Consider the following 20,249-nt stretch of genomic DNA (forward strand, 5'->3'; position numbering starts at 1 on the left):
TATTCAACGATTAACAGTGTAATAAAACAATTTGGCAGTGAAAAAAATGACTGACTACACACATTACTGTTCATACTGCTTCAGCCCACGTGCGTGCATGTGTCTCTCTATATAATCATCATCATCATCTCTCTGTTCGTGTAGTGTAGGTTTTATGTTCCGAGGGTTTTTATAATGTAAATTGTCACAATTGATACACACTACAATTTATGTTTTTATTCTTTTAAACTAGAGAGCTTCTATAATTAGAAAGACACATTGTGCATATGCTCTAATTTAATCTGAGTAATCCATAGATTTAGAGTTGTGATAAAATAATTTGGTACCTTCATTAGAGCACTCCTAGTGGGAATCTTGCAATTAGAAAAAATGTTATAAAAGTTAATGGAAAGAATGAAAAGAATAATCTTGAAAATATTTTGACATATTTTAAGGATATTCATTTCACACATATTTCTCTTTCTAATTGGTTTGTTTTTTTAATATAATTTGAATTTTTTGGTTTACAATATATATATATATATATATATGAATTTTTAATTGCATATTTACATTATATAAGAATATTAATTTGAATTCAATAAGATACTCTCGAAAAAATCTCACCAATGGAGATGTCCTAAATTTGTTAAGGAACATGATATTTAATTTAAATAAATATTTTTTAGCTCTAAGTTTCATTTTTGTTTTGCTCTCGCATTTTGGCAATATTAATTCATTCAAATTGTAAATTTTTTTAAAAAATATCATTTTCTGTTAGTAAATTATTTTTTTTTTGGAAATATGAAATTTTTGATGTAAATTATACTGTTGGTAGTGTGTGAAAACACTATTTTATTTTATTTTTAATTAATTATACTATAATTTTTTAACTATTAAACGGTATAAAAATAACCTAGTTAAAAATGATTAAATTTATGTTATGGTTGTAATGGTATCTTATAGAAATTTATTTAATTCATACTAATCGTTAAATACCCGGATTATTCTAATTTTAATAATACCAAAAGCCAAATTTGGTTAAGTAACTTAGGATCAAAATTGTAACATGCAAAATTATTGTGGAAGATAGTAATAAAACGTAATTATTGGTTCCCAAATTTAAATTAAATTAAAGTTAGATATTAATTATTAATAATTTAATTTCAAATATTGTTGGTTCCTCCCACATTTAAGTGTTATGGTATTTTCCAATATTTCCTATGTGGATTTATTTTGCTGTTTTTTGTATAAACGTTCAGTTATCAATTACTATTTTAAAATCATTATTTGAAAAAAAAAGTATTTAAGAAAACAATTATAGCTATTTTGGTAGATATTAAATATCTTTCATGCAATTGGCGACGCCATCGCCTTATATCTTTCTTGTTAAGATCTTAAGCTATTATATACCACCATAAATTTTATCTTATATGTCAAAGACATGAATGAAAAAAAGTAAATTCTTATTTTTCATTGGCGTTGATTGATAAACTTGTACAGCTGGGTAGAGAATATGCCACTTTAACAGTATATCGACTTTTTTTTTTAATCTCTATAGTTATTAATTTATGATATTGATGAGATCATATACATAGATATTCTAATTATATATATATATATATATATATATTAATATTTTTATTTTTATTTTATTTTATAAATTTTATTAATTTATAGAGATTTTAATATTTTCATTTTCTAATACTACTTTCATTTCTTAATACTATTTTATTTTACCGCTATTTTGTACCACTTTTAACTATTACAGTAAGGATTAGTAAATTCCTTCTTCAATTTAGTTGCATCATTCTTTACTTCAGATACACGTTCTTTCATGTTAGACGGCCACTCGAACCTGATGGCTTTAAAGGGAAATCCTACTATAAATGCATTAGAAACCATATTAGATAGTTCTTTAGTTTTTTGTACACTCTTTTCGTACAGATAAAATATACAATATTTTTATATAGATAGTAATAAAATAAAGGTTTAATCGTAATTCTAATTGTTGCTTTCTTAACAGTTTTAATAGTAAATGTGATTAAAAATCGTAATTATTAGAATAAGAATCAATTAGGAAAAAAAATATTATGTTATTTTTTCCTTTTGCCACTTTAGTTTAAATATTGAAGGAATTTCAAAATATTTCTTTTGCAATACCCATTTTCAAAAATATCACTAAATGTTTGTAAATTTTTGATTAAATTTTCAACTATACCCCTTTTATAAGGTTTTATATAGAATAACAGGTTTAATTAATATTTTAATAGGTTTTATAAAGCTTATACCATTTTCAACTATACCCTTTTCAAAAAAAAAGATACCATTTTCAACTATACCCCTTTTATAAGGTTTTATATAGAATAACATGTTTATATTTTAATAGGTTTTATAAAGGTTATTGAATGCTTTAAGATCGTACGTAACCAAAGTAAGTTTACATGGAAATCACTGAACATTTTACAAAATGGTATAATTGAAAATCTCAAAATATTTCTTTTGCAATACCCATTTTCAAAAAGATCCCTAAATGTTTGTAAAATTTTGATTAAATTTTCAACTATACCCCTTCTATAAGGTTTAATTTATATTTAAATAGGTTTTATAAAGGTTATTGAATGTTTTAAGATCGTACTTAACCATAGTAAGTTTATATGGACATCACTGAACATTTTTGAAAATGGTATAATTGAAAATTAACAACATATAAGGGAAGTTTTTTTTTAAAATGTATTATAAAAGAGGCAAGTCTCCAAAAAAAAGTTCTTTGAAATATTCTAGATTTGCCATTTCTAAAGATATAAATTTTGAGAATCAAATAGGAAAAAAAATTATGTTATTTTTTACTTTTGCCACTTTAGTTTAAATATTGAATGAATTTCAAAATATTTCTTTTGCAATACCCATTTTCAAAAATATCCCTAAATGTTTGAATTTTTCTATACCATTTTCAACTATACCCCTTTTCTAAGGTTTTATATAGAATAACAGGTTTAATTTATATTTTAATAGGTTTTTTAAAGGTTATTGAATGTTTTAAGATCGTACGTAACCAAAGTAAGTTTACATGGACATCACTGAACATTTTTTAAAATGGTATAATTGAAAATCTCAAAAAAATCTTTTGCAATACCCATTTTCAAAAATATCCCTAAATATTTGTAAATTTTTGATTAAATTTTAAACTATACCCCTTTTATAAGGTTTTGTATAGAATAACATGTTTAATTTATATTTTAATAAGTTTTATAAAGGTTATTGAATGTTTTAAGATCGTACCTAACCACAGTAAGTTTACATGGACATCACTGAACATTTTTGAAAATAGTATAATTGAAAATTAACAACATATAAGGGAATTTTTAAAAAAAATGTTTTGTAAAAGAGGCAAGTCTCCAAAAAAAGTTCTTTGAAATATTCTAGATTTGCCATTTGTAAAGATATAAATTTTGAGAATCAATTAGGAAAAAAAATTATGTTATTTTTTACTTTTGCCACTTTAGTTTAAATATTGAAGGAATTTCAAAATATTTCTTTTGCAATACCCATTTTCAAAAATATCCCTAAATGTTTGTAAATGTTTTATTAAATTTTCAAATACCCCTTATATAAGGTTTTATATAGAATAACAGGTTTAATTTATATTTTAATAGGTTTTGTAAAAGTTATTGAATGTTTCAAGATCGTTCATAACCACAGTAAGTTTACATGGACATTACTGAACATTTTTGAAAATGGTATAATTGAAAATTAACAACTTAATTGGGTTTAGTATTTTTTATGAAGTATATGTTTTAGCAATACAAAAATCATATAAACACATATTTAAAAAACTTAAAAATGGCAAATCCACAAAATTTAAATGAAAATGGTACATTTAAAAAATTTGGTTTGTGTTTAAAAAAAAAAAAGGATTTGGTAAAAATGTCTCATGCCTTGTTGCAATCTCTTATCACCCAATTGCGTAATCTGTAAATTTATCTCTCCATGATCTAGTTTCTTTTAGCCGTATGCGAACACTGTAGTTTGTTTGCTTCAATTTATTGTTAATTTGTCTCTGTTATGAGTTTTTTGGTTTCAATCACTTTTGTTTTAACCTTTTAAATTCATGTCTTGTAATTCTACTTACTTCTTTTGATTAAATTTAATTACTAGAAACTTCTATTCCATGCGCGGGCTTAACTATTATTTAGATTTTAAACTTCGGAAAAATCTTTATTTTTCGCTGGTTTAAATTCTGTTTTACCATGTATCATTCAAAATACTATCAATAATATCTAATATCAGATGAAACAAAACAAAAATTACCGCACAATGGTTCTAACCTTCTAATTTTTTTGTTTTTGTTTTTGCTCTTTGTTAATTGTTATATATCTCTCTCTCTTACCCTATTCATAAAAAAAACTACAAACGATAGACCTTTTTTTTACTGTCGAATGATCACTAATCAAAAAGATCCAAAAACAAAACATATTATTAGTATACAGAAGAAAGAAAAGACATTGGTAAAAACGTTTCACTTGTTGACAAACAAAAACACAAAATACAAAAAAAATAAAATAAAAAAAGACATAACTTTAGAGTGCTGTTGTCATTGCTGATTTGCATGTGAGAGAGAGAGAGATAGAGAGAGGCATTGGGCCAGACAGAAAATACAAGTCCCCCGAGAGATGCGCGCTACAAAAGGAGAGATGGGACATTTATAGACGGACCCCATCCTTCTGTCAGAACTCTATTCACATCATCATCAATTCATCATCAATTTTATTACCTATTTCTTTTCTTTATAAAATTCAAAATCAATAACTAGAATGAAATGAGAATCCAAGACTTTATAATGGGTGGTCTTTTTGAAATCTTGCACTATTTCAAGAAGTGGCAGTCCCTTGGAGCGAGTCATGAGATTAAAAACTGTATATGTAGATATCTATATTACTATCCGTTTTTTGGAATAAAAAAGAGATATTCGGGAAAATTGATATGAAGATAGATAGAAAAATGACGGATTTTCGGATAAGGATAATGTTAAATTTTAAAACGGATTATTTCGAATTAGGTATCTTGTATTTCAAACTAAAATACTCGATAGTTCGTTTTTAACATATTTACAGAAATATATGTGAATAATCGTACTTTTAACAACATATATTCAGATTTTTGGATACGGATACGATTTCTAAAATCATGGATAATATAGATACATATACATATATCTCCAAATGAAGCGGATATACGCTCCTTTAACCGGCTTACATGGAGCTAGACTTCTATTGAATCATCTTGTTTTTAGTCTTGAACTATTTAAAGAAGTGGCAATGACTTGGAGCTAGATTTTGATTGAATCATCTTGCTCTTGTTTTTGGTTATAAATAGAGTTTGGCATATCCAGTCTTTTGTATATTTATATAATATTATATGCATCTATCCATGTGGAAAATAGGAGTTCAAGAAATGATGGTTTTTGGTTTTCTCCACTCGATACCTTTCCTCTTTTTACTTTTGCCTTCAGCCTTCCTCCTTTTGTTTTCTTTCCTTGCAACTACTCCAAACATTATGCTCTTATTCCATTTCATGCTTCATCTTTATATAACCAAACCACGGTTTCAAAACATTGTATTCTCATAATTAGTATGAATGTAACTAGCTTGAATGGTTACATACACGTACAGTACCTAACTAGCAGCCAAGTTTAAGTATAATACTTAACTAGGGTTTCTACATTTTTTAACAAAGAAGATGTACTTAGTTTGTGATTAACAAAAGAAGATTATACATGTACTTAGTAATGAAAAAAAGACAATTGTGAAGAATACTTCTCTCTTACATTTATTATATACTAGTCAGTTGTCCGCGCTACGCGCGGAAGTTTTATTACGTAGTTTATGAGTAATTGATTCATATTTTATTTCGTACTTATTTTCTCCACTACATTATATTTTTATTTTTTATCTCATGTTGTGTTTGTATAGAAAATCAATTTTGTTTTAGTTTCGATAATAGTTGAGAAATTAAGTGTGTATATTATAAATCGATGTGTAGGCTTAAACGGAAGTGTTATGGAGAGTTGTAGAAAAAATGTGTTATTAAGGCTCCCACCAAATATAGATCTAGATGATGTTAATATTGTGGGTCATTTTAATATGTTGGTCCAAAAGTTGAGAATGATTTGTGGATTTGCGCGAATTGTTGTATATTTTATTTATTGATTTGGCGATTTGTTGTTTATTATCTATTTATTTTTGTTTGTTATTTTTATTTGTTATATTTGTTTGTTGTATTTGTTATTTGTTTTTGTTATGTAACATACATATTAGTATAATCTACTTTATACTAATTTAACATATTTATTTTATTATAATTATTATTTGAAAGGACATCTTCATATTTGTTTTTGAAAAAACTTGTTTACATGTGTATAAATTTTTAAATTAAATGACAAAATAGTATACATAAATTATTAAAATTGAATAGTAAAATGATGTAGATGATGTTTGAAAGGACTTTTCATATTTCTTTTTGAAAAACTTGTTTACATGTGTATAAATATTTAAATGAAATAATAAAATGTTATAAATAAATTATTAAAATTAAATAGTAAAATGATGTGGATGATGATTAGGATGATGAGGTGGCTTCAGGAGAAGAGAGCAAAGTTAACTTTATATATATAGATACAACATGTACTGAACAATTAAACTTCAAACCAACAAGGAAACAATTTCTCATTTTAGAAAGCGTTACAGTAGAACTACAAGAAGCTAGGCCACACATGACATGAATACATGTTTTGGCGATGGATAGTTTAGTTTGTTACCACTTCGAACATGTATTAAAATGAAAAGAGATTGATAATTTATAACACAAGAAAAGATGGAGCAACTATAAACCGACATGAAGACAAAGGCATGATGCTGTTTGTCTTGTGATGATGCAATTAATAAATATGTAAAATAATTTATAAGAATCTCGTGGAAACATATCATTCACATATTTGTGTTTTAGTTATCTATCTTTTCTTTTTATTAGTCCATGATTTCGATCTCATAATACAGCTGCTAAGCATTTTTATTTATTGATGTGAAAGAGAAGCTAAACAAACCCTTTTCTACTTTGCTTTTACCTAAATTTAGCTACATATATATATATATATATATATATACTCCACCTTTTTTCATTTTTTGCATTATGTACTATTAAGAAAGAGTTCAACACATTTTTAGAGATTATTACATAAAATGTCAGTTTATTATCACCTAGATATTATGATTTCTCCATTTCTTATATAACTTTGTAAATTTATCAATTTTGGCTACTTAAAAATCTATACGTATGAATATATATTTAAAAAATTACTAATTTAATCAATAGCCAACACTAAACCCTAGAAAAATCCAAACATAAAGTGTAAACAAAATGACAAATCAAAAATATTAAAATCGAAATGGTAAAATTTACAAATACCATTAAAAGAGAGATTTTCTCCTAAATGATTCTATATTGTAGGTTGTTAACAAAAAAAAAATAGCAATAGTAGAGATCTAAACGAGGTATTTTCCAAAAAATTACAATTTAGGGTATAAAGACTGTGGATGAACGTATGCATTGATTTGAAATTATAAAATAATTTTATAAGACTTTACAGTAGTGACCAAATCAGATAATATTTTGGTTTATTGATTAACATAGTAATTAAGATTTTCTGTAAAGCTAAAGCATCTAAATATATCTTTTGGCCGACAGATAAAGACAAGGACGTAATCCCTATTAGATTAAACGCATTCAACGGTCAAAATTAGTGTTTGTGTATTAAAAATTAGGATTTGGATTGTGGATTATGAATAGTGAAAGATGGACTTGAATAAGCCGGAAAAAATATATAAGAACCGAGTTTTATTGGAATAAATTCGTCAATTTTTGCAATTTTATTATCTGTTTTTAAAAAATGTAAATTTATCATAATAAATACGTAGTATATATTTTGTACGTGATTTTTAAACGTTTTTACGGTTATATAAATTTAGTTTTAATAATTTTAGTTTTAATAATTTTAAAAGTAGATTTAAATTTTTTCTCACGAGGACTTTAATATATATTATGTATCAAAATTTTATAAATTTGATCGTAGAGTTACGGGTTATATAACGTATATTGTTTTGTATATTTGTAGGATAAAGTTGCAAAAACGACAATTGGAATGATTTATTGCCCGGAAAAGTCTATACTTATATAAAAAAACTCATGTTTGAATATATATTATTTAGCAAAGTTTTATAAACTTGATCGTAGAATTACGGTTTATATAACATAATTTTTTTGTAGTTTTTATATTTGTAGGCTAATGTTGCGAAAATGAAGATTCGGATAATTTATGCGCAGAAAAAAATCCTAAAAATAAAAGAAAAAAAAACTAATGTTTGATTGAGTAGTTCTATAAGTAGTAATCAAGAGCAACGACAGAAACACAAGACATGTAAGTAAATTATAGAATGGGGTTAGATTTAAGGAGACTGAAAAAAGATATGAGAGATGAGAGTGAAGTGTGGAGTGGGTCAATTATTTTTTTTTTTGAAGACAGAGATACTAACAAACTGAGATCTGAAAGTTACCAGACGAAAGAAAAGAAAAGAGCTTTTTTAGAGAGACTTTGCCTCCTCTTCTCAGACCTCTCTCATCACTCCCACTTAGTCTAGTCCCAAGGACTGTCCTTTACTGTTCACACTTATTTTTATTTATTTCTTATCACATTTACTATTTTTAATTTTTGTTTTGTAGTATTATTATATAGTTTATACATTTCATTGGCCCACATTCCATCTTCTCTATTAAATTAATTTTGTTTTAGGAATAAAAGAAAAAAGAAATGAAAACTGTTTTTGTTTCTATTGACTTAATTTGGTAAAGGGAGAAAAAAATACTTATTTAAGAAATATACATGATTGTTAAGTTGATATTAGCTAATAACAAAGGACATTGTAAGAACTTGAGATGGGTTTTAGTTGAATGTGTTTTTAAAATTCTGTTAATTTGGTGGTAACATATTATTATGCTATTTTCTTTTGAATCTGATTTAATATTACATTCAATTTACTAATATTTAATACGTTAATATAAGTTTTTCTGAGGTTACGCATGTGTATAAAGAAGTTAATCGTCTTGGTGATAAATTAGCAAACTATGCGGTCTCTCTATCATTTGGTATTGAAATTTCCGGAATATGTTAATCCGGTCATTTGAATAGATTTACGATCTCACATAATGTTTGCTTGTCCTTTTTTTATTCAAATAAATCAGAGGCGCAAACATAACAAAAACACTTAAATACCAATTTATGCATTTACTTTTAAATGATAGAACACACAATTGAGTCTTACCATATGACATTATACTCAGGGGCGGACCCACATAGAAGAAAGTGGGGGCAGTTGCACCCACTAACCTATTAAAAACTAAAAATTTTATATTAAAATTAAAGTTAAAGTGTCAAAATGGTTAAACTGCCCCATGTAGTGTTTGAGGTCATGGGTTTGAGCCTCATGTTCTACCTTTTGCACCTATTTAATTTTTTTTTTGGGTCTGCCCCTGATTTATACTGTATTTACATGTTAACATACAGATTTTTAAATTAATATTAAATTATACTGTGATGATTAAGCAAATCAAAAGACTCTTTGATCTTTATTTTCCTTGGATAATGAAAGACATCATTGTTTCTTTTGGTATCATCACTTTTGTTATTTTCTTCTACATACTTAAGTTACCGAATCTACATAGTCATAGACTTGGCAACTTCAAAACAATGGTTTTGGGTTCTTATCCCATTTGGGACCAAATATCAACAAGTCTTTCTTCTCACTTCTAAACATTGTTCATGTATCTCAAGCACTTGTAATCGATAAAATTCATTATATTATAACATATTCTAACCCAAAGTAACTTTTTACAAGCCATTTACTGCCTAAAAGCAATGGTTTTAAGTTCTTATCCCATTTGGGACCAAATATGAACAAGTCTTTCTCTTCACTTTTAAACATTCTTCATGCATCTCTAGCACTTGTAATCAATCAAATTCATTGTATTATAACATATTCTAACCCAAAATAACTTTATACAAGCCATTCATTACCGAATCTAGCAGTTGACCCGCGCTCCGCGCGGGAGGTTTATAATTTTGTTTCGTTGATTTTTTATTCATATTGTGATATTTTATTATTATTTTTAATTGATTTTCAAAAAATATTATAATTATTTTCTCTTTAATTATTATCTTTCAATACTCAAATTTGGATTAAAAGCATCTGATTCAATTTATAAAATATCATTTTTTTTCTTTTTGATCATGTTATAAACTAATATTTCACTTTCATTTTATTTTTCCTCTTTATATATTATATATACAATTACATAAATGTTGTTTTAGTCTACCATAAATTTAAATTTTACTTCCATTCTAAAAGTCAGTAACATATTTAAAATATTAAATTATGATCAATTTAAAATGAAAGTTGAATAATATTATTACCACTAATAAAAAAAATTAAAGTATTGTTTTCTTATTTTAACATTTCATTTTTTTTACATAATTTGTTTTATTTATATAAAATTTATATTAATTAAATAAGTAACATAAATATGCACTAAATGAATGTTTTAAATTTATTTTAATATTTAAACAAAAATGTGGGTTAGGTGGATGCTTAGGTGGCATCATGAGAAGAGAGAAAAAGCTAACTTTATATATATAGATATAGAATATAAATGAAGATAGAACAAAGAATATGATTAGTTGGAGGTTAAGAGAAACAAACTTATGATTAATAAAACAAAGATAAAAATTTAATGATGATTAAAAATGTTATACATCAAGAGCAATCATGGAAACCATGCATCAATGTGATACTATCCCCATTTGTGATATAAGATGAGAGGTGTGCATGTGTGTATAGGGTGTCACAATATGGTATTCATAGAAGTGAAGGTCGGCTAATGAAGGCTCATGATGATATGAACATGTTGCACGCTTTTTAATTTGTATCCCTCATATAACATGAAATGTACCTCAACAACCAAGTCATCATTCTCCTCATATCATATATATTTTAGTCATGACCACAAATTCAAAAGTAAAGTTGCCACAAATGAAATTGTATTCTCTATCTCATTTTGAAGAAGGTTAAAATTCCTAAAGATCTTTTATAAATATCCAAAGAAACTTTAGATACTGTTAAAACTTGCACTTTTAAATTAACACCAAATGTAGCTAGCCCATTAATGCTTTTAAGCCATTAGGCCATATGAGAGTGTTCCTTTTAAACCCTACATGACTTATCACCTCCTTAGTGGTTCGTATCTCTATCCAGGCCCATGGTATTACATTTCTCCTAAAGTAGTACGATCCAAGCTAGTATAGAAATAATAGTTAAGACAAAGACTTCCCTAGTACCACCGTTCCTATGTGGGAACACATCAAGGTACGTATGACAGAGGCCAAGCTATAATAAAGTCAAGTTCGGTTCCATACTTTTATTTTTAATTTTTTTATCAATAAATCTATCGGCTAATCCGGTATATTCCGGTAAAAACGCACCAAAATACTTCAGAATGAACTATTTTCCAAAAAGTCACCACACTATCCATCTCGAGTTTGAAATGCTTACCGACTAATGTCAAAAGGTAGTTAGACCGCATGCATTTCTGATTACTATGTAAACCAATTAGGTATTGGCTCACACAAATGTGAGTTCCTTAAATCTTAATACCTTACCTTATCATACAAATCTATTCTATTTGAACTGATATTCAAGCAAATATTTTCATAACAATCATCATATATATTCACATGCTTTTATTGGAAATGTATAAAACAATCAAAAACAAAAGACATAACATAAGTTTTTGTACATATGTTACATGCCTCACGAAAAACAAATCCCCAACCATATATAAGAAAGAAGAAAGAACTCAAACATCACAAAGAAGAGAGATCAATGGAGATAACAAGTGGAGAGTCTCCTTTTTCGACGACGAACGTTTTCAGAACAATCCCGGCCGGAGTACAAATTTCGACTGCGTAAGTCCCTTGGTAGCCTCTGAATGTGAACTCTGATTCATCATTGATGATCCCATATGCATGAGATAGCCATTCTTGCTTCACATCAAGAAATCTTTTCCCGGCTTCGTTTACTTCTCCTTCTCCTTCCACCAAATTTGCGTCCTGTCTACTCATTGATAGTTCCCAAAAACCCCATAACATTATTCCTGTTACCATCAAATATATATCCATCTTAGTATGATTCCCATATACTCTTATTTGATAGTAAAAACAAAACAAAAAGAAATGTCTTGAAAATAAAAGGATAATTAATCACTTTTTTAGATCATTTCATTTAAAATAAAATAAAAATAAAATAAAAATAAAAATGAATGTAAGTACTTTTATATGTATAGAGTATATGTATTAGATTAGTCAAATTTCTACCCTCTAACTTGCATGAACAACATATTGCAAATTCAAAAATAAAAATTTCATTTATATATCTTATGTGTGTTTTTTTTTTAAAACTTGAATTTGTGTATATAATTCATGCACAAAGACAAAAACATACTATATAAATATGGTTTTGTAATTTGTAGCTTCCTATGTACCTTATATAGCAAATTAACCCAATTTTTACTGATTACTTTATTATTTTATCCAAGCTTTTAAAATCCAGTTTGGTTTAAATCGTAACAAATTTGATAGAAATACTAAAAACTGTTATTAAATATAATATATTTACACATTTTGTTAGTGTAATTTAAGATAAATCATATATGAAACTAGGAAAGTTAAAATGATACCTTCAACAGCAGGATGAGCAAAGGCTTCCCACAACATGACTTCAAGATCTTCTCCTCTAACATACTCATTGCTAGAGGAGACATCAATCTCAGTGAACCAAATGGGATGGCCAAGAGCAGAGAGCTTATCAAGAGCAGAGCACACAATTGAACCAACAGGACTCACCATGTGTCCTTGAAGCCCTATGCCTCCTATAGGTGCTCCTTGAGCTTCCAAATCAAGAACTTGTTTTATATACTTCTCCGGGGACGAGCGTGTGTCATCCCCGTCCGCGACATGGTAATCGTTTACAAAGAGCAGAGCAGATGGATCAAGCTTATGTGCAATGTTGAACATGAGTGCTCGTGCACCTTTTCCAAGTCTGTCTTGATAGAAAGAACCATGAAGCATCTCGTTGTTGACATCATAGTGTTTGAATTTACCTTTGTAACGCGTTAGGAGATCCGTAAGACGCTTCTGGACCGCGTTCATAAGGTCGGTTTTGTTAAGTTGCCGAACCCATGGCTGGACTCTGAACTCAACTTCCCAGAAGATACAATGTCCTCTAACGTTTATGTTATTGCCTATGCAAAGATCTAACATGTCGTCTGCGTCTTGGTAATTTAGCTTTCCGCGTTCGGACTCTGTCCAGAACCATTTTAACTCGTTTCCGAACACTGCCCAGTTAAAGTTCTTTGTGAAGAAATCTACAAGGTCTTCATTGTCTATGTCTGATCTGCTGATACATGTTCCAACTGGGAAACTGTTGTATGTTTGTTTCACCTTCACTATGTAAGGAAACAAATCGAACGAGTCGTCTAGTCCCGAGAATTTCAAGACAATGTCGCGCTTACGTACCTACAAGACACATCAATCTTGAATTCATAAACTTATTAAACAACATTATAATCTAAGGAGATTTGAAGAGAATTTAAACCTGATCAACTTGTCTTTTAAGACATCTCACACGCTCTCGACGATCCACGGGGAAAATCCGCATTCCCGCGATCATCAAATCAATGCCAGCTCCGGGACCTTGAACATAAACCATAACATTTTCTGGCTGCTTCTCAAGCCTAAAGGATCCACCAATTTCATGCCATGAATCACCAACAGTGACCTCAATTTGTCCTCCATTGACCCATTGGTTATCAACGCTAAGTGCGATATTCACATTTTGAGGACTCATACTACTACTACCACTCACTCCCACACCAATCTTGACCCATGCTGAGACTTGATATGTCAAAAAGAGTTTGATTTTATCTGTTATCGTCTGAGCCGGACCCATCCAAGTTTGTGTTCTGTTCGTCACGAGGATGTAGTTTCCGCTAAGAGGCTTGTGAGGACCGAGTGTGTCTCTAGCCATTGGGGGTAGAGTGCGAGGAGCGCCTTGTCCAACACTCAACTTGCAGTCTCCTAGGGTAAACCATGGTTGAGTAGTTCTTCCATCTATCACTTCACTGTTTTCGACTATATTGACTCCGTAACCGGGATTCTATAAAACAAAAAAAAAACATAGATTAGTATTTGCAATTGGATGATTTCAACTCCTGATAAAAATGTGGACATCTAAAGCAAGGACAGTGAATATCTATTAATTTATCGATAAATTAATTATTAATTAATTGAAATTTTTTTCTAATTTGGTAATTTAAAATATATATACATCAAAAATAAAATTTAGTCATTATATTAATATTTTTTTTAGAATCAATTACAAGAAAAATAACTATCATGATGTCTTGAATAAATCAGTATAAGAATAAGACACATGAAATCTATTTGAATTGATTTCTAACATAAATTAATGTTACTTTAAGAATAAAAAAAAATATACAATAGTCACATTTCACTAAATTATTTACATGTATCAAAAAAATACAAAATAGTTTTCAAAAAAATGTTAATTTATTAATTTATCGAAATATGTCTATAATTTCAGTCCCCAACTTAATTAGGACTCGAGAAATTTATTAATTTATAGGATTATATTAATTTAAAAAGTATTAATTTATAGAGGTTTTACTGTATATGTGATCATATTATAAAGTGATTAGTAGCATCACTTGATATGATATGTTTATGCTTAAGGAGAAACCTCGTAGAAGGGTGGAGGAGAAGGACGATTCCTTCGAGCATGTTTGACAACTAAACTATTGAGAAGTATGTCAGTTCCTGGAGGAGGACCTTCAAGGTATAGTATTGCTCTCGATGGCGAACCATGGATTATGAATTTACCCTTTAACTCTACCCAATTCTTATCAGTGGCCTGCACACTAATATCATTCATTGACATATCAGTTTCAATTCATTTATACCAAAGCTTTGATGTTTAGCAATAGAAGAAATAGCGAACCAACTTGGTAATGCCGATGTATTGTTCACGTTGGTTCGCGTTTAAGACCCAGAGAGTGGCTTGTACTGTTGCACTTGTGACATTGTTGCCAAATATTCGAACCGATGCTGTTACTTCATACACACGTTTTCTCTGAAACCTTCCTGTAATCTCTTGTTGGATACCATTCCATGTGTCTTTACGCTGCGTCGCTGATGCGAAAACTTTTCCTGAGAGCGGAGTTATTCGCCCTCCGTCCATGGATTCGTGTAAGACAATCTTGCATGCTCTTCCAGTCCAGTTGTTAAGACCATCCTCAAAATTAGGGTTTAGGATTATCTTCTCTTGATCTTCGTTAGTGTGATGCTGCTAAAACGTAAATTACAAAATAAACGTAAGTTAGTTTGGAGAAATTAGCATGTTATGATTACGAAGTAGCTGTTTTAAACGAACCTTAGCTTCATCATCGTCACTTGCATTGCTCATTTTTGTATTCTTCTCCATAGCAAGTCCCTATTAAGAACACAAAAACAGAGATAATGGTTTCAGGGAAGAGAACTGTAGAGCTTTAGGAGAACTGCAAAGGTATATAGTAAGTTAGATGGTTTGGGTGGTCCTTGTGTAGAACATGCTCTGTTATTTATATATGGCTCAAGAGTCATAAGACAGGACATAGAGAGTTTCAAGTGAACTCTAAGACAAGAAATTAATATTGGTTTTTGTGGTTTGTGGATAAAACTACAGTACACTTGCTTTGTCTTAAACCCAGGAAAGTGTAGTTTGCTTGGATTGAAATAGAAGGCTTCAATTGTTGTCATAGAAAAGCATGTGAAAAAGAACTCAAAGCTTAAGCTCAGGTTTCGTTTTCCTACTTGTGTTGTGTTTAATAAACCTTACAATGCAAGTAAACCTTTTATTAAGGTTTCAAAAGGTTTTTATTTTAATCTTCAGAACTTATGTTGTAGATAAGGGGTTAAAAATCAGTGTACACAATACTTTAGGATGAGCCTATTGGTTTAGTCGCAGCGAACGCGACGTTTTGAAATTTTGCGGCTAAAAATTTTGAACGGTCAATCGATTCAATTGTCAAAGGCGTCGAGTTTGCCACAGCGGGCTACACGGCCATTCACAAAACAATGCATCCGAAACCGATAAGAGTTTTATTGTGTCTAACGAATGAATTGAACCAAACTGAGTTCTAAGCTTAAAACAAAGTAACTGATGAAAACCGAAAGATAGGATATTAAGATCAGGGTAGTACAAAGCTAAGCAAAACAAAGTAGAGAAGTAGTCACAAAGTGAAAGAGTAGTTGCGTGATCTTCACGTTTTGACATGGGAGACATTATCCTGAGATTCAGACAATTTTTTTCTTTTAATGCAATCTCCCATTGTTCTTTATACAGCACAATGAAGGTAAAGAACCGCATCGAGGAAGGGAAACAGTGCTTTGTCCTGTACAGTAATAATGGTTGCAAGACTAATCTTCTTTTTTTGGTTTTTTCCATTTGGGAGGATCAATATGGTCTCTCCCTTAGAGTTAGTATTGATCTGCCAAAGCTCGTTTCTTACATTGGCTTTGCATTATGCTCAGTAAGAAATCAGTGAATACATGCTCATACTCTGGCATCTTCCCGTATCCTGCACAATTGTTTTTGTTAAACCACATGTTTGTGATTAGACTATAGCCAAAAAGAAGAGGTGTGTGGAAATCGAACTTGCCTGGGAAATAGTTAATGTCGATTACATAAAACCGATCTCTTGTCCCATGCTCTCTAATTATGTCTAAATTGAACAGCCTTAGACCCTGCAACAAATTGGAATTCAGAAGAGTTTGATAAAATACTCCTGCTTGGTTATATGCTAGAGCGGACTGAAACATACCAATCCACGACGGAGTTCCTTTGCCAGTCTCTCCAACAAAGGACGTGGCGGAAGCTCTGCAACGAGAATAAAGATACTGTTAGTTCCTCAGAAAAGGAAAAATGCAGACGACATCTGTGACGATGAAGAGGATTTTACCAGCGATGTTTGGGTCTAAATCTGCATCATCAGCAGACGCTGCAGCACAAGAGACTCGGGGGAAACGGAATACACCAGCTGATTTGGAGAGTTCTCGTCTGGAGACATCAGGTAGGGAGAAACGCCGGACCACTCTAATAGCCTCCCCAACAATGTAAACTTTGAAAAGAACACCTCCTACAAAAGACCAGCATTTGTCAGATAGCCAAAATATTCAAGTTCTGAATCAGGCGACTACCAATATTAGGACGCTCTAAAAAGTTCATACCATGGTTAACAAACTCCTGAAGAACAAGAGGAGGCTCAAGCTTTAGAAGGGAGTTCTGATCGTAAGCCAACGAAAGCTCATGTGACTTTGCACTTCCATCAGCAACCAAAGGCTTTGCAACTGATAATTTAATAAAACACCAAATAAAAATAAATTTACCTAAAAAACCATTGATAATGCACAACTAAAAACTTCAGCTGAAGAAACACAGCCCATGAATGCTTTTGTAAATACAGCACAATGTCACATGAAGCTAAATCATTAATAGGATAGGAATCATACCAAGTGGTAATCTCAGGCCAGCTTCATTGACAGCCTCCGGGATTGAGGATGCATCCCTTTTAATTACCAATTGTTTGGGCACACCAACTCGTCCTGCACAACCAAAAAATTTATACTATTCAGACATACTGAAACTCTTATATCCCTTATAGAAAAATTTATACTATTCAGACATACTGAAACTCTTATATCCCTTATACTATTCAGACATACTGAAACTCTTATTTACCATAACTATCAGACAGATTCATGTCCGCAACACACTGAAGCATTGACTGACGATTACGGAGATGTAGTATTGCATCTGGAGGATCAAGAACTGTGACATCTGGATGTCCTAGTCTATATTCCTGAAATGATAGACACCGTGAGACATTAGTCTAATTTTCGACACCCAAGACTGCATCCCTACTGATGATTACAAGCATTAAACTTCTACCCTTATATCGTCAAGATCTCCAGGATTAAGGATTAACCTCTTACAACTAAGATTAAGGATTAAGCTAATTTATTGGTACAACTTGCAACTAATATGTATAACTGCATACTATTCTATCCTCAGAAGTTGGCATCTTCCTAATGAATCATAGTCAGACATCGCGAGATCTGAATAGCTATAAGATATAACACACACAGACGCATACTTTCATTTCTACTATTGTAGCAATTATGAGAGGTGAAATGTCTTGTTTTTTGCACCAAACCAACAACAGATGATGTCTTATATGTGTAGACTGTAGACACGAGAGCATACTTTCAAATTATGGAATAGTTTTACGTTCAACTATTATCAGGAACAAACACACCCATCAAGGACATTCAAAAGGCAGAACTGGTAATATAATTCTAGAAAACCTGAGCGGTCACATTTATAATAACCCCCTGGAAGTATTAAGTATTCTCTCACATGTGGGAAAATTAAAGTCTCAACCTCAAGTATGAACTCATGACTCATGACAAGGAAAGAGTCAAGATTTGGACATAATAAAGAACTCTAGGTTCTACTATTAACCACCATCTCTCATCTTGCAAAAAGTTACAACATAACTACAATACGCAATGGGTACCCATAACCACATAAAGATAAAACACACAGTCTAATCATCTACAAAGTCAAGTAAGAATGCGCCACGAGAAACAGTCTCAAGACTAACCTCGAGAATCCGACGCCATTCTTTTCCAATTTGCTGCAAAGTACATGTAAAACAAACACCAAACGACGATTATCAGGCTTGGATGAAAAGAAGCTGAGCAAGAAGATGCAAACAAGGTTAGTTTCTAACAACCTGAGCAGGGGATGTTCCCAAAGACATATCTTCTGATACAAATAAAAAGGAAAGCATAGGCAAAACAAAATAAGATCAAGGTATAAAAAAACCAAGAGGGTTGGTTAACAAAGATCTAATAAACTAACCTTATGCAACACAATATCAAATGGTCCTTGCTCTGATAGTGGCCTATTCTGATCTATTGCCACAAATATTATCCCTTTATTCCTGCACAAACAAGCCACAAACACAATTTACAATACAGTAAGTAACTTTTTTAATAACATTGGTGACACAGTGATACCACTAAGTCTACACATACTTCTTGTAAATCTAAATCCATTAACAAGAAGAATAAAAAGGTCAAAGATTCCAAAACTACTGAAGAAAAATCAAACCTTTGCCAAAAAAAAAAAAAACAATTTAATAGTGAAGAAAAAAACGAATATTCTTCAGAAAACTAATTTTAAAATTGAGAATCTGAAACACGAAACCATGAATTTCAAAAACTCCTATATAAATGCATGGAGAAGAAGAAGAAGAAGAAGAAAAAATTAGGGTTACGGAATCCACAAACCTAGCTAAGCCTTCGAGTTTTGGTTGTAAAAAGCTCTTAATCTTCTTTGATGTAAGAGCATAACCTACAACGATCGATCTCTTCACCGGAAACTCATCGATCACTAACGAACACGGCGACGGCGACGGCGACGGTGACGATGACGATATCTCTTCGTGTTCCGCCGTCTCCATTTCTCGAACCTCTTCGTTATCGTTCGTAAGCTTCATCTTGATTTAGGTATTTTTGAAATTGGAGATTATGGAAAGAGAGAAGAAGAGAATTGCGAGAGAGATTAGAGGAAGAAAGTTTCTTAGGCTTTTTGAAGCGTTCACGACGGAGTAAAATTTGGGAGATTGGTTTTACCGGGTCGGGTCGGGTTTAGTTGGAGCCTGTGGAAAATTTGGGTGGGTGGGTGTGTGAGAGACATGTGTTCACATGTGTACGTGTCTAGCTGTTGGATATTTTTATGGGGGGATTTGAATATAATAAACACACGGTTTAATCGTGAGGATACCACAAATGTGTGGATGTCAATGAGGACCAAAAATGATTTAGCTTGATTGATATGCTTAAGTATAAATTATAAAGTGTTTGAATTATAACATATTTTATTAGAATGGAAGAATTAGAAAAATAGTTTTATAATAAAATATATACAGTAAAACCTCTATAAATTAATACTCGATAAATTAATAATCTCTATAAATTAATAAAT

General features: G+C 30.4%; 2 protein-coding genes across 4 annotated transcripts; both read right to left on the reverse strand.

The window, feature by feature from the left end:
- Positions 1–11,809: 11,809 nt before the first annotated feature.
- Positions 11,810–15,716, reverse strand: LOC17882395 (endo-1,4-beta-xylanase A). 2 transcript variants are annotated; one of them, XM_006287059.2, is made up of 6 exons: positions 15,591–15,716; positions 15,163–15,503; positions 14,901–15,078; positions 13,737–14,297; positions 12,820–13,657; positions 11,810–12,237 (listed from the first exon to the last, which is right to left on the reverse strand). In XM_006287059.2, the coding sequence occupies exons 1-6, from the start codon at positions 15,639–15,641 to the stop codon at positions 11,948–11,950; spliced, it is 2,259 nt and encodes a 752-aa protein (XP_006287121.1). In that variant the 5' UTR covers positions 15,642–15,716; the 3' UTR covers positions 11,810–11,947. The 2 variants fall into 2 exon arrangements, with proteins under 2 accessions (XP_006287121.1, XP_023636941.1); XM_023781173.1 differs by having other exon boundaries at positions 15,163–15,506.
- A 562-nt stretch (positions 15,717–16,278) lies between these two features.
- LOC17882423 (inositol-tetrakisphosphate 1-kinase 3) lies at positions 16,279–19,899 on the reverse strand. 2 transcript variants are annotated; one of them, XM_006287971.2, is made up of 10 exons: positions 19,553–19,899; positions 19,122–19,203; positions 18,862–18,894; positions 17,937–18,057; positions 17,708–17,800; positions 17,426–17,545; positions 17,158–17,334; positions 17,020–17,075; positions 16,858–16,942; positions 16,279–16,776 (listed from the first exon to the last, which is right to left on the reverse strand). In XM_006287971.2, the coding sequence occupies exons 1-10, from the start codon at positions 19,759–19,761 to the stop codon at positions 16,676–16,678; spliced, it is 1,077 nt and encodes a 358-aa protein (XP_006288033.1). In that variant the 5' UTR covers positions 19,762–19,899; the 3' UTR covers positions 16,279–16,675. The 2 variants fall into 2 exon arrangements, with proteins under 2 accessions (XP_006288033.1, XP_023636482.1); XM_023780714.1 differs by lacking the exon at positions 19,553–19,899 and adding an exon at positions 18,994–19,025 and having other exon boundaries at positions 19,122–19,198.
- Positions 19,900–20,249: the final 350 nt, after the last annotated feature.

This window comes from Capsella rubella, unplaced genomic scaffold (assembly GCF_000375325.1).
Source record: "Capsella rubella cultivar Monte Gargano unplaced genomic scaffold, Caprub1_0 scaffold_6, whole genome shotgun sequence".
In the NCBI taxonomy this organism is placed as follows: Eukaryota; Viridiplantae; Streptophyta; class Magnoliopsida; order Brassicales; family Brassicaceae; genus Capsella; species Capsella rubella.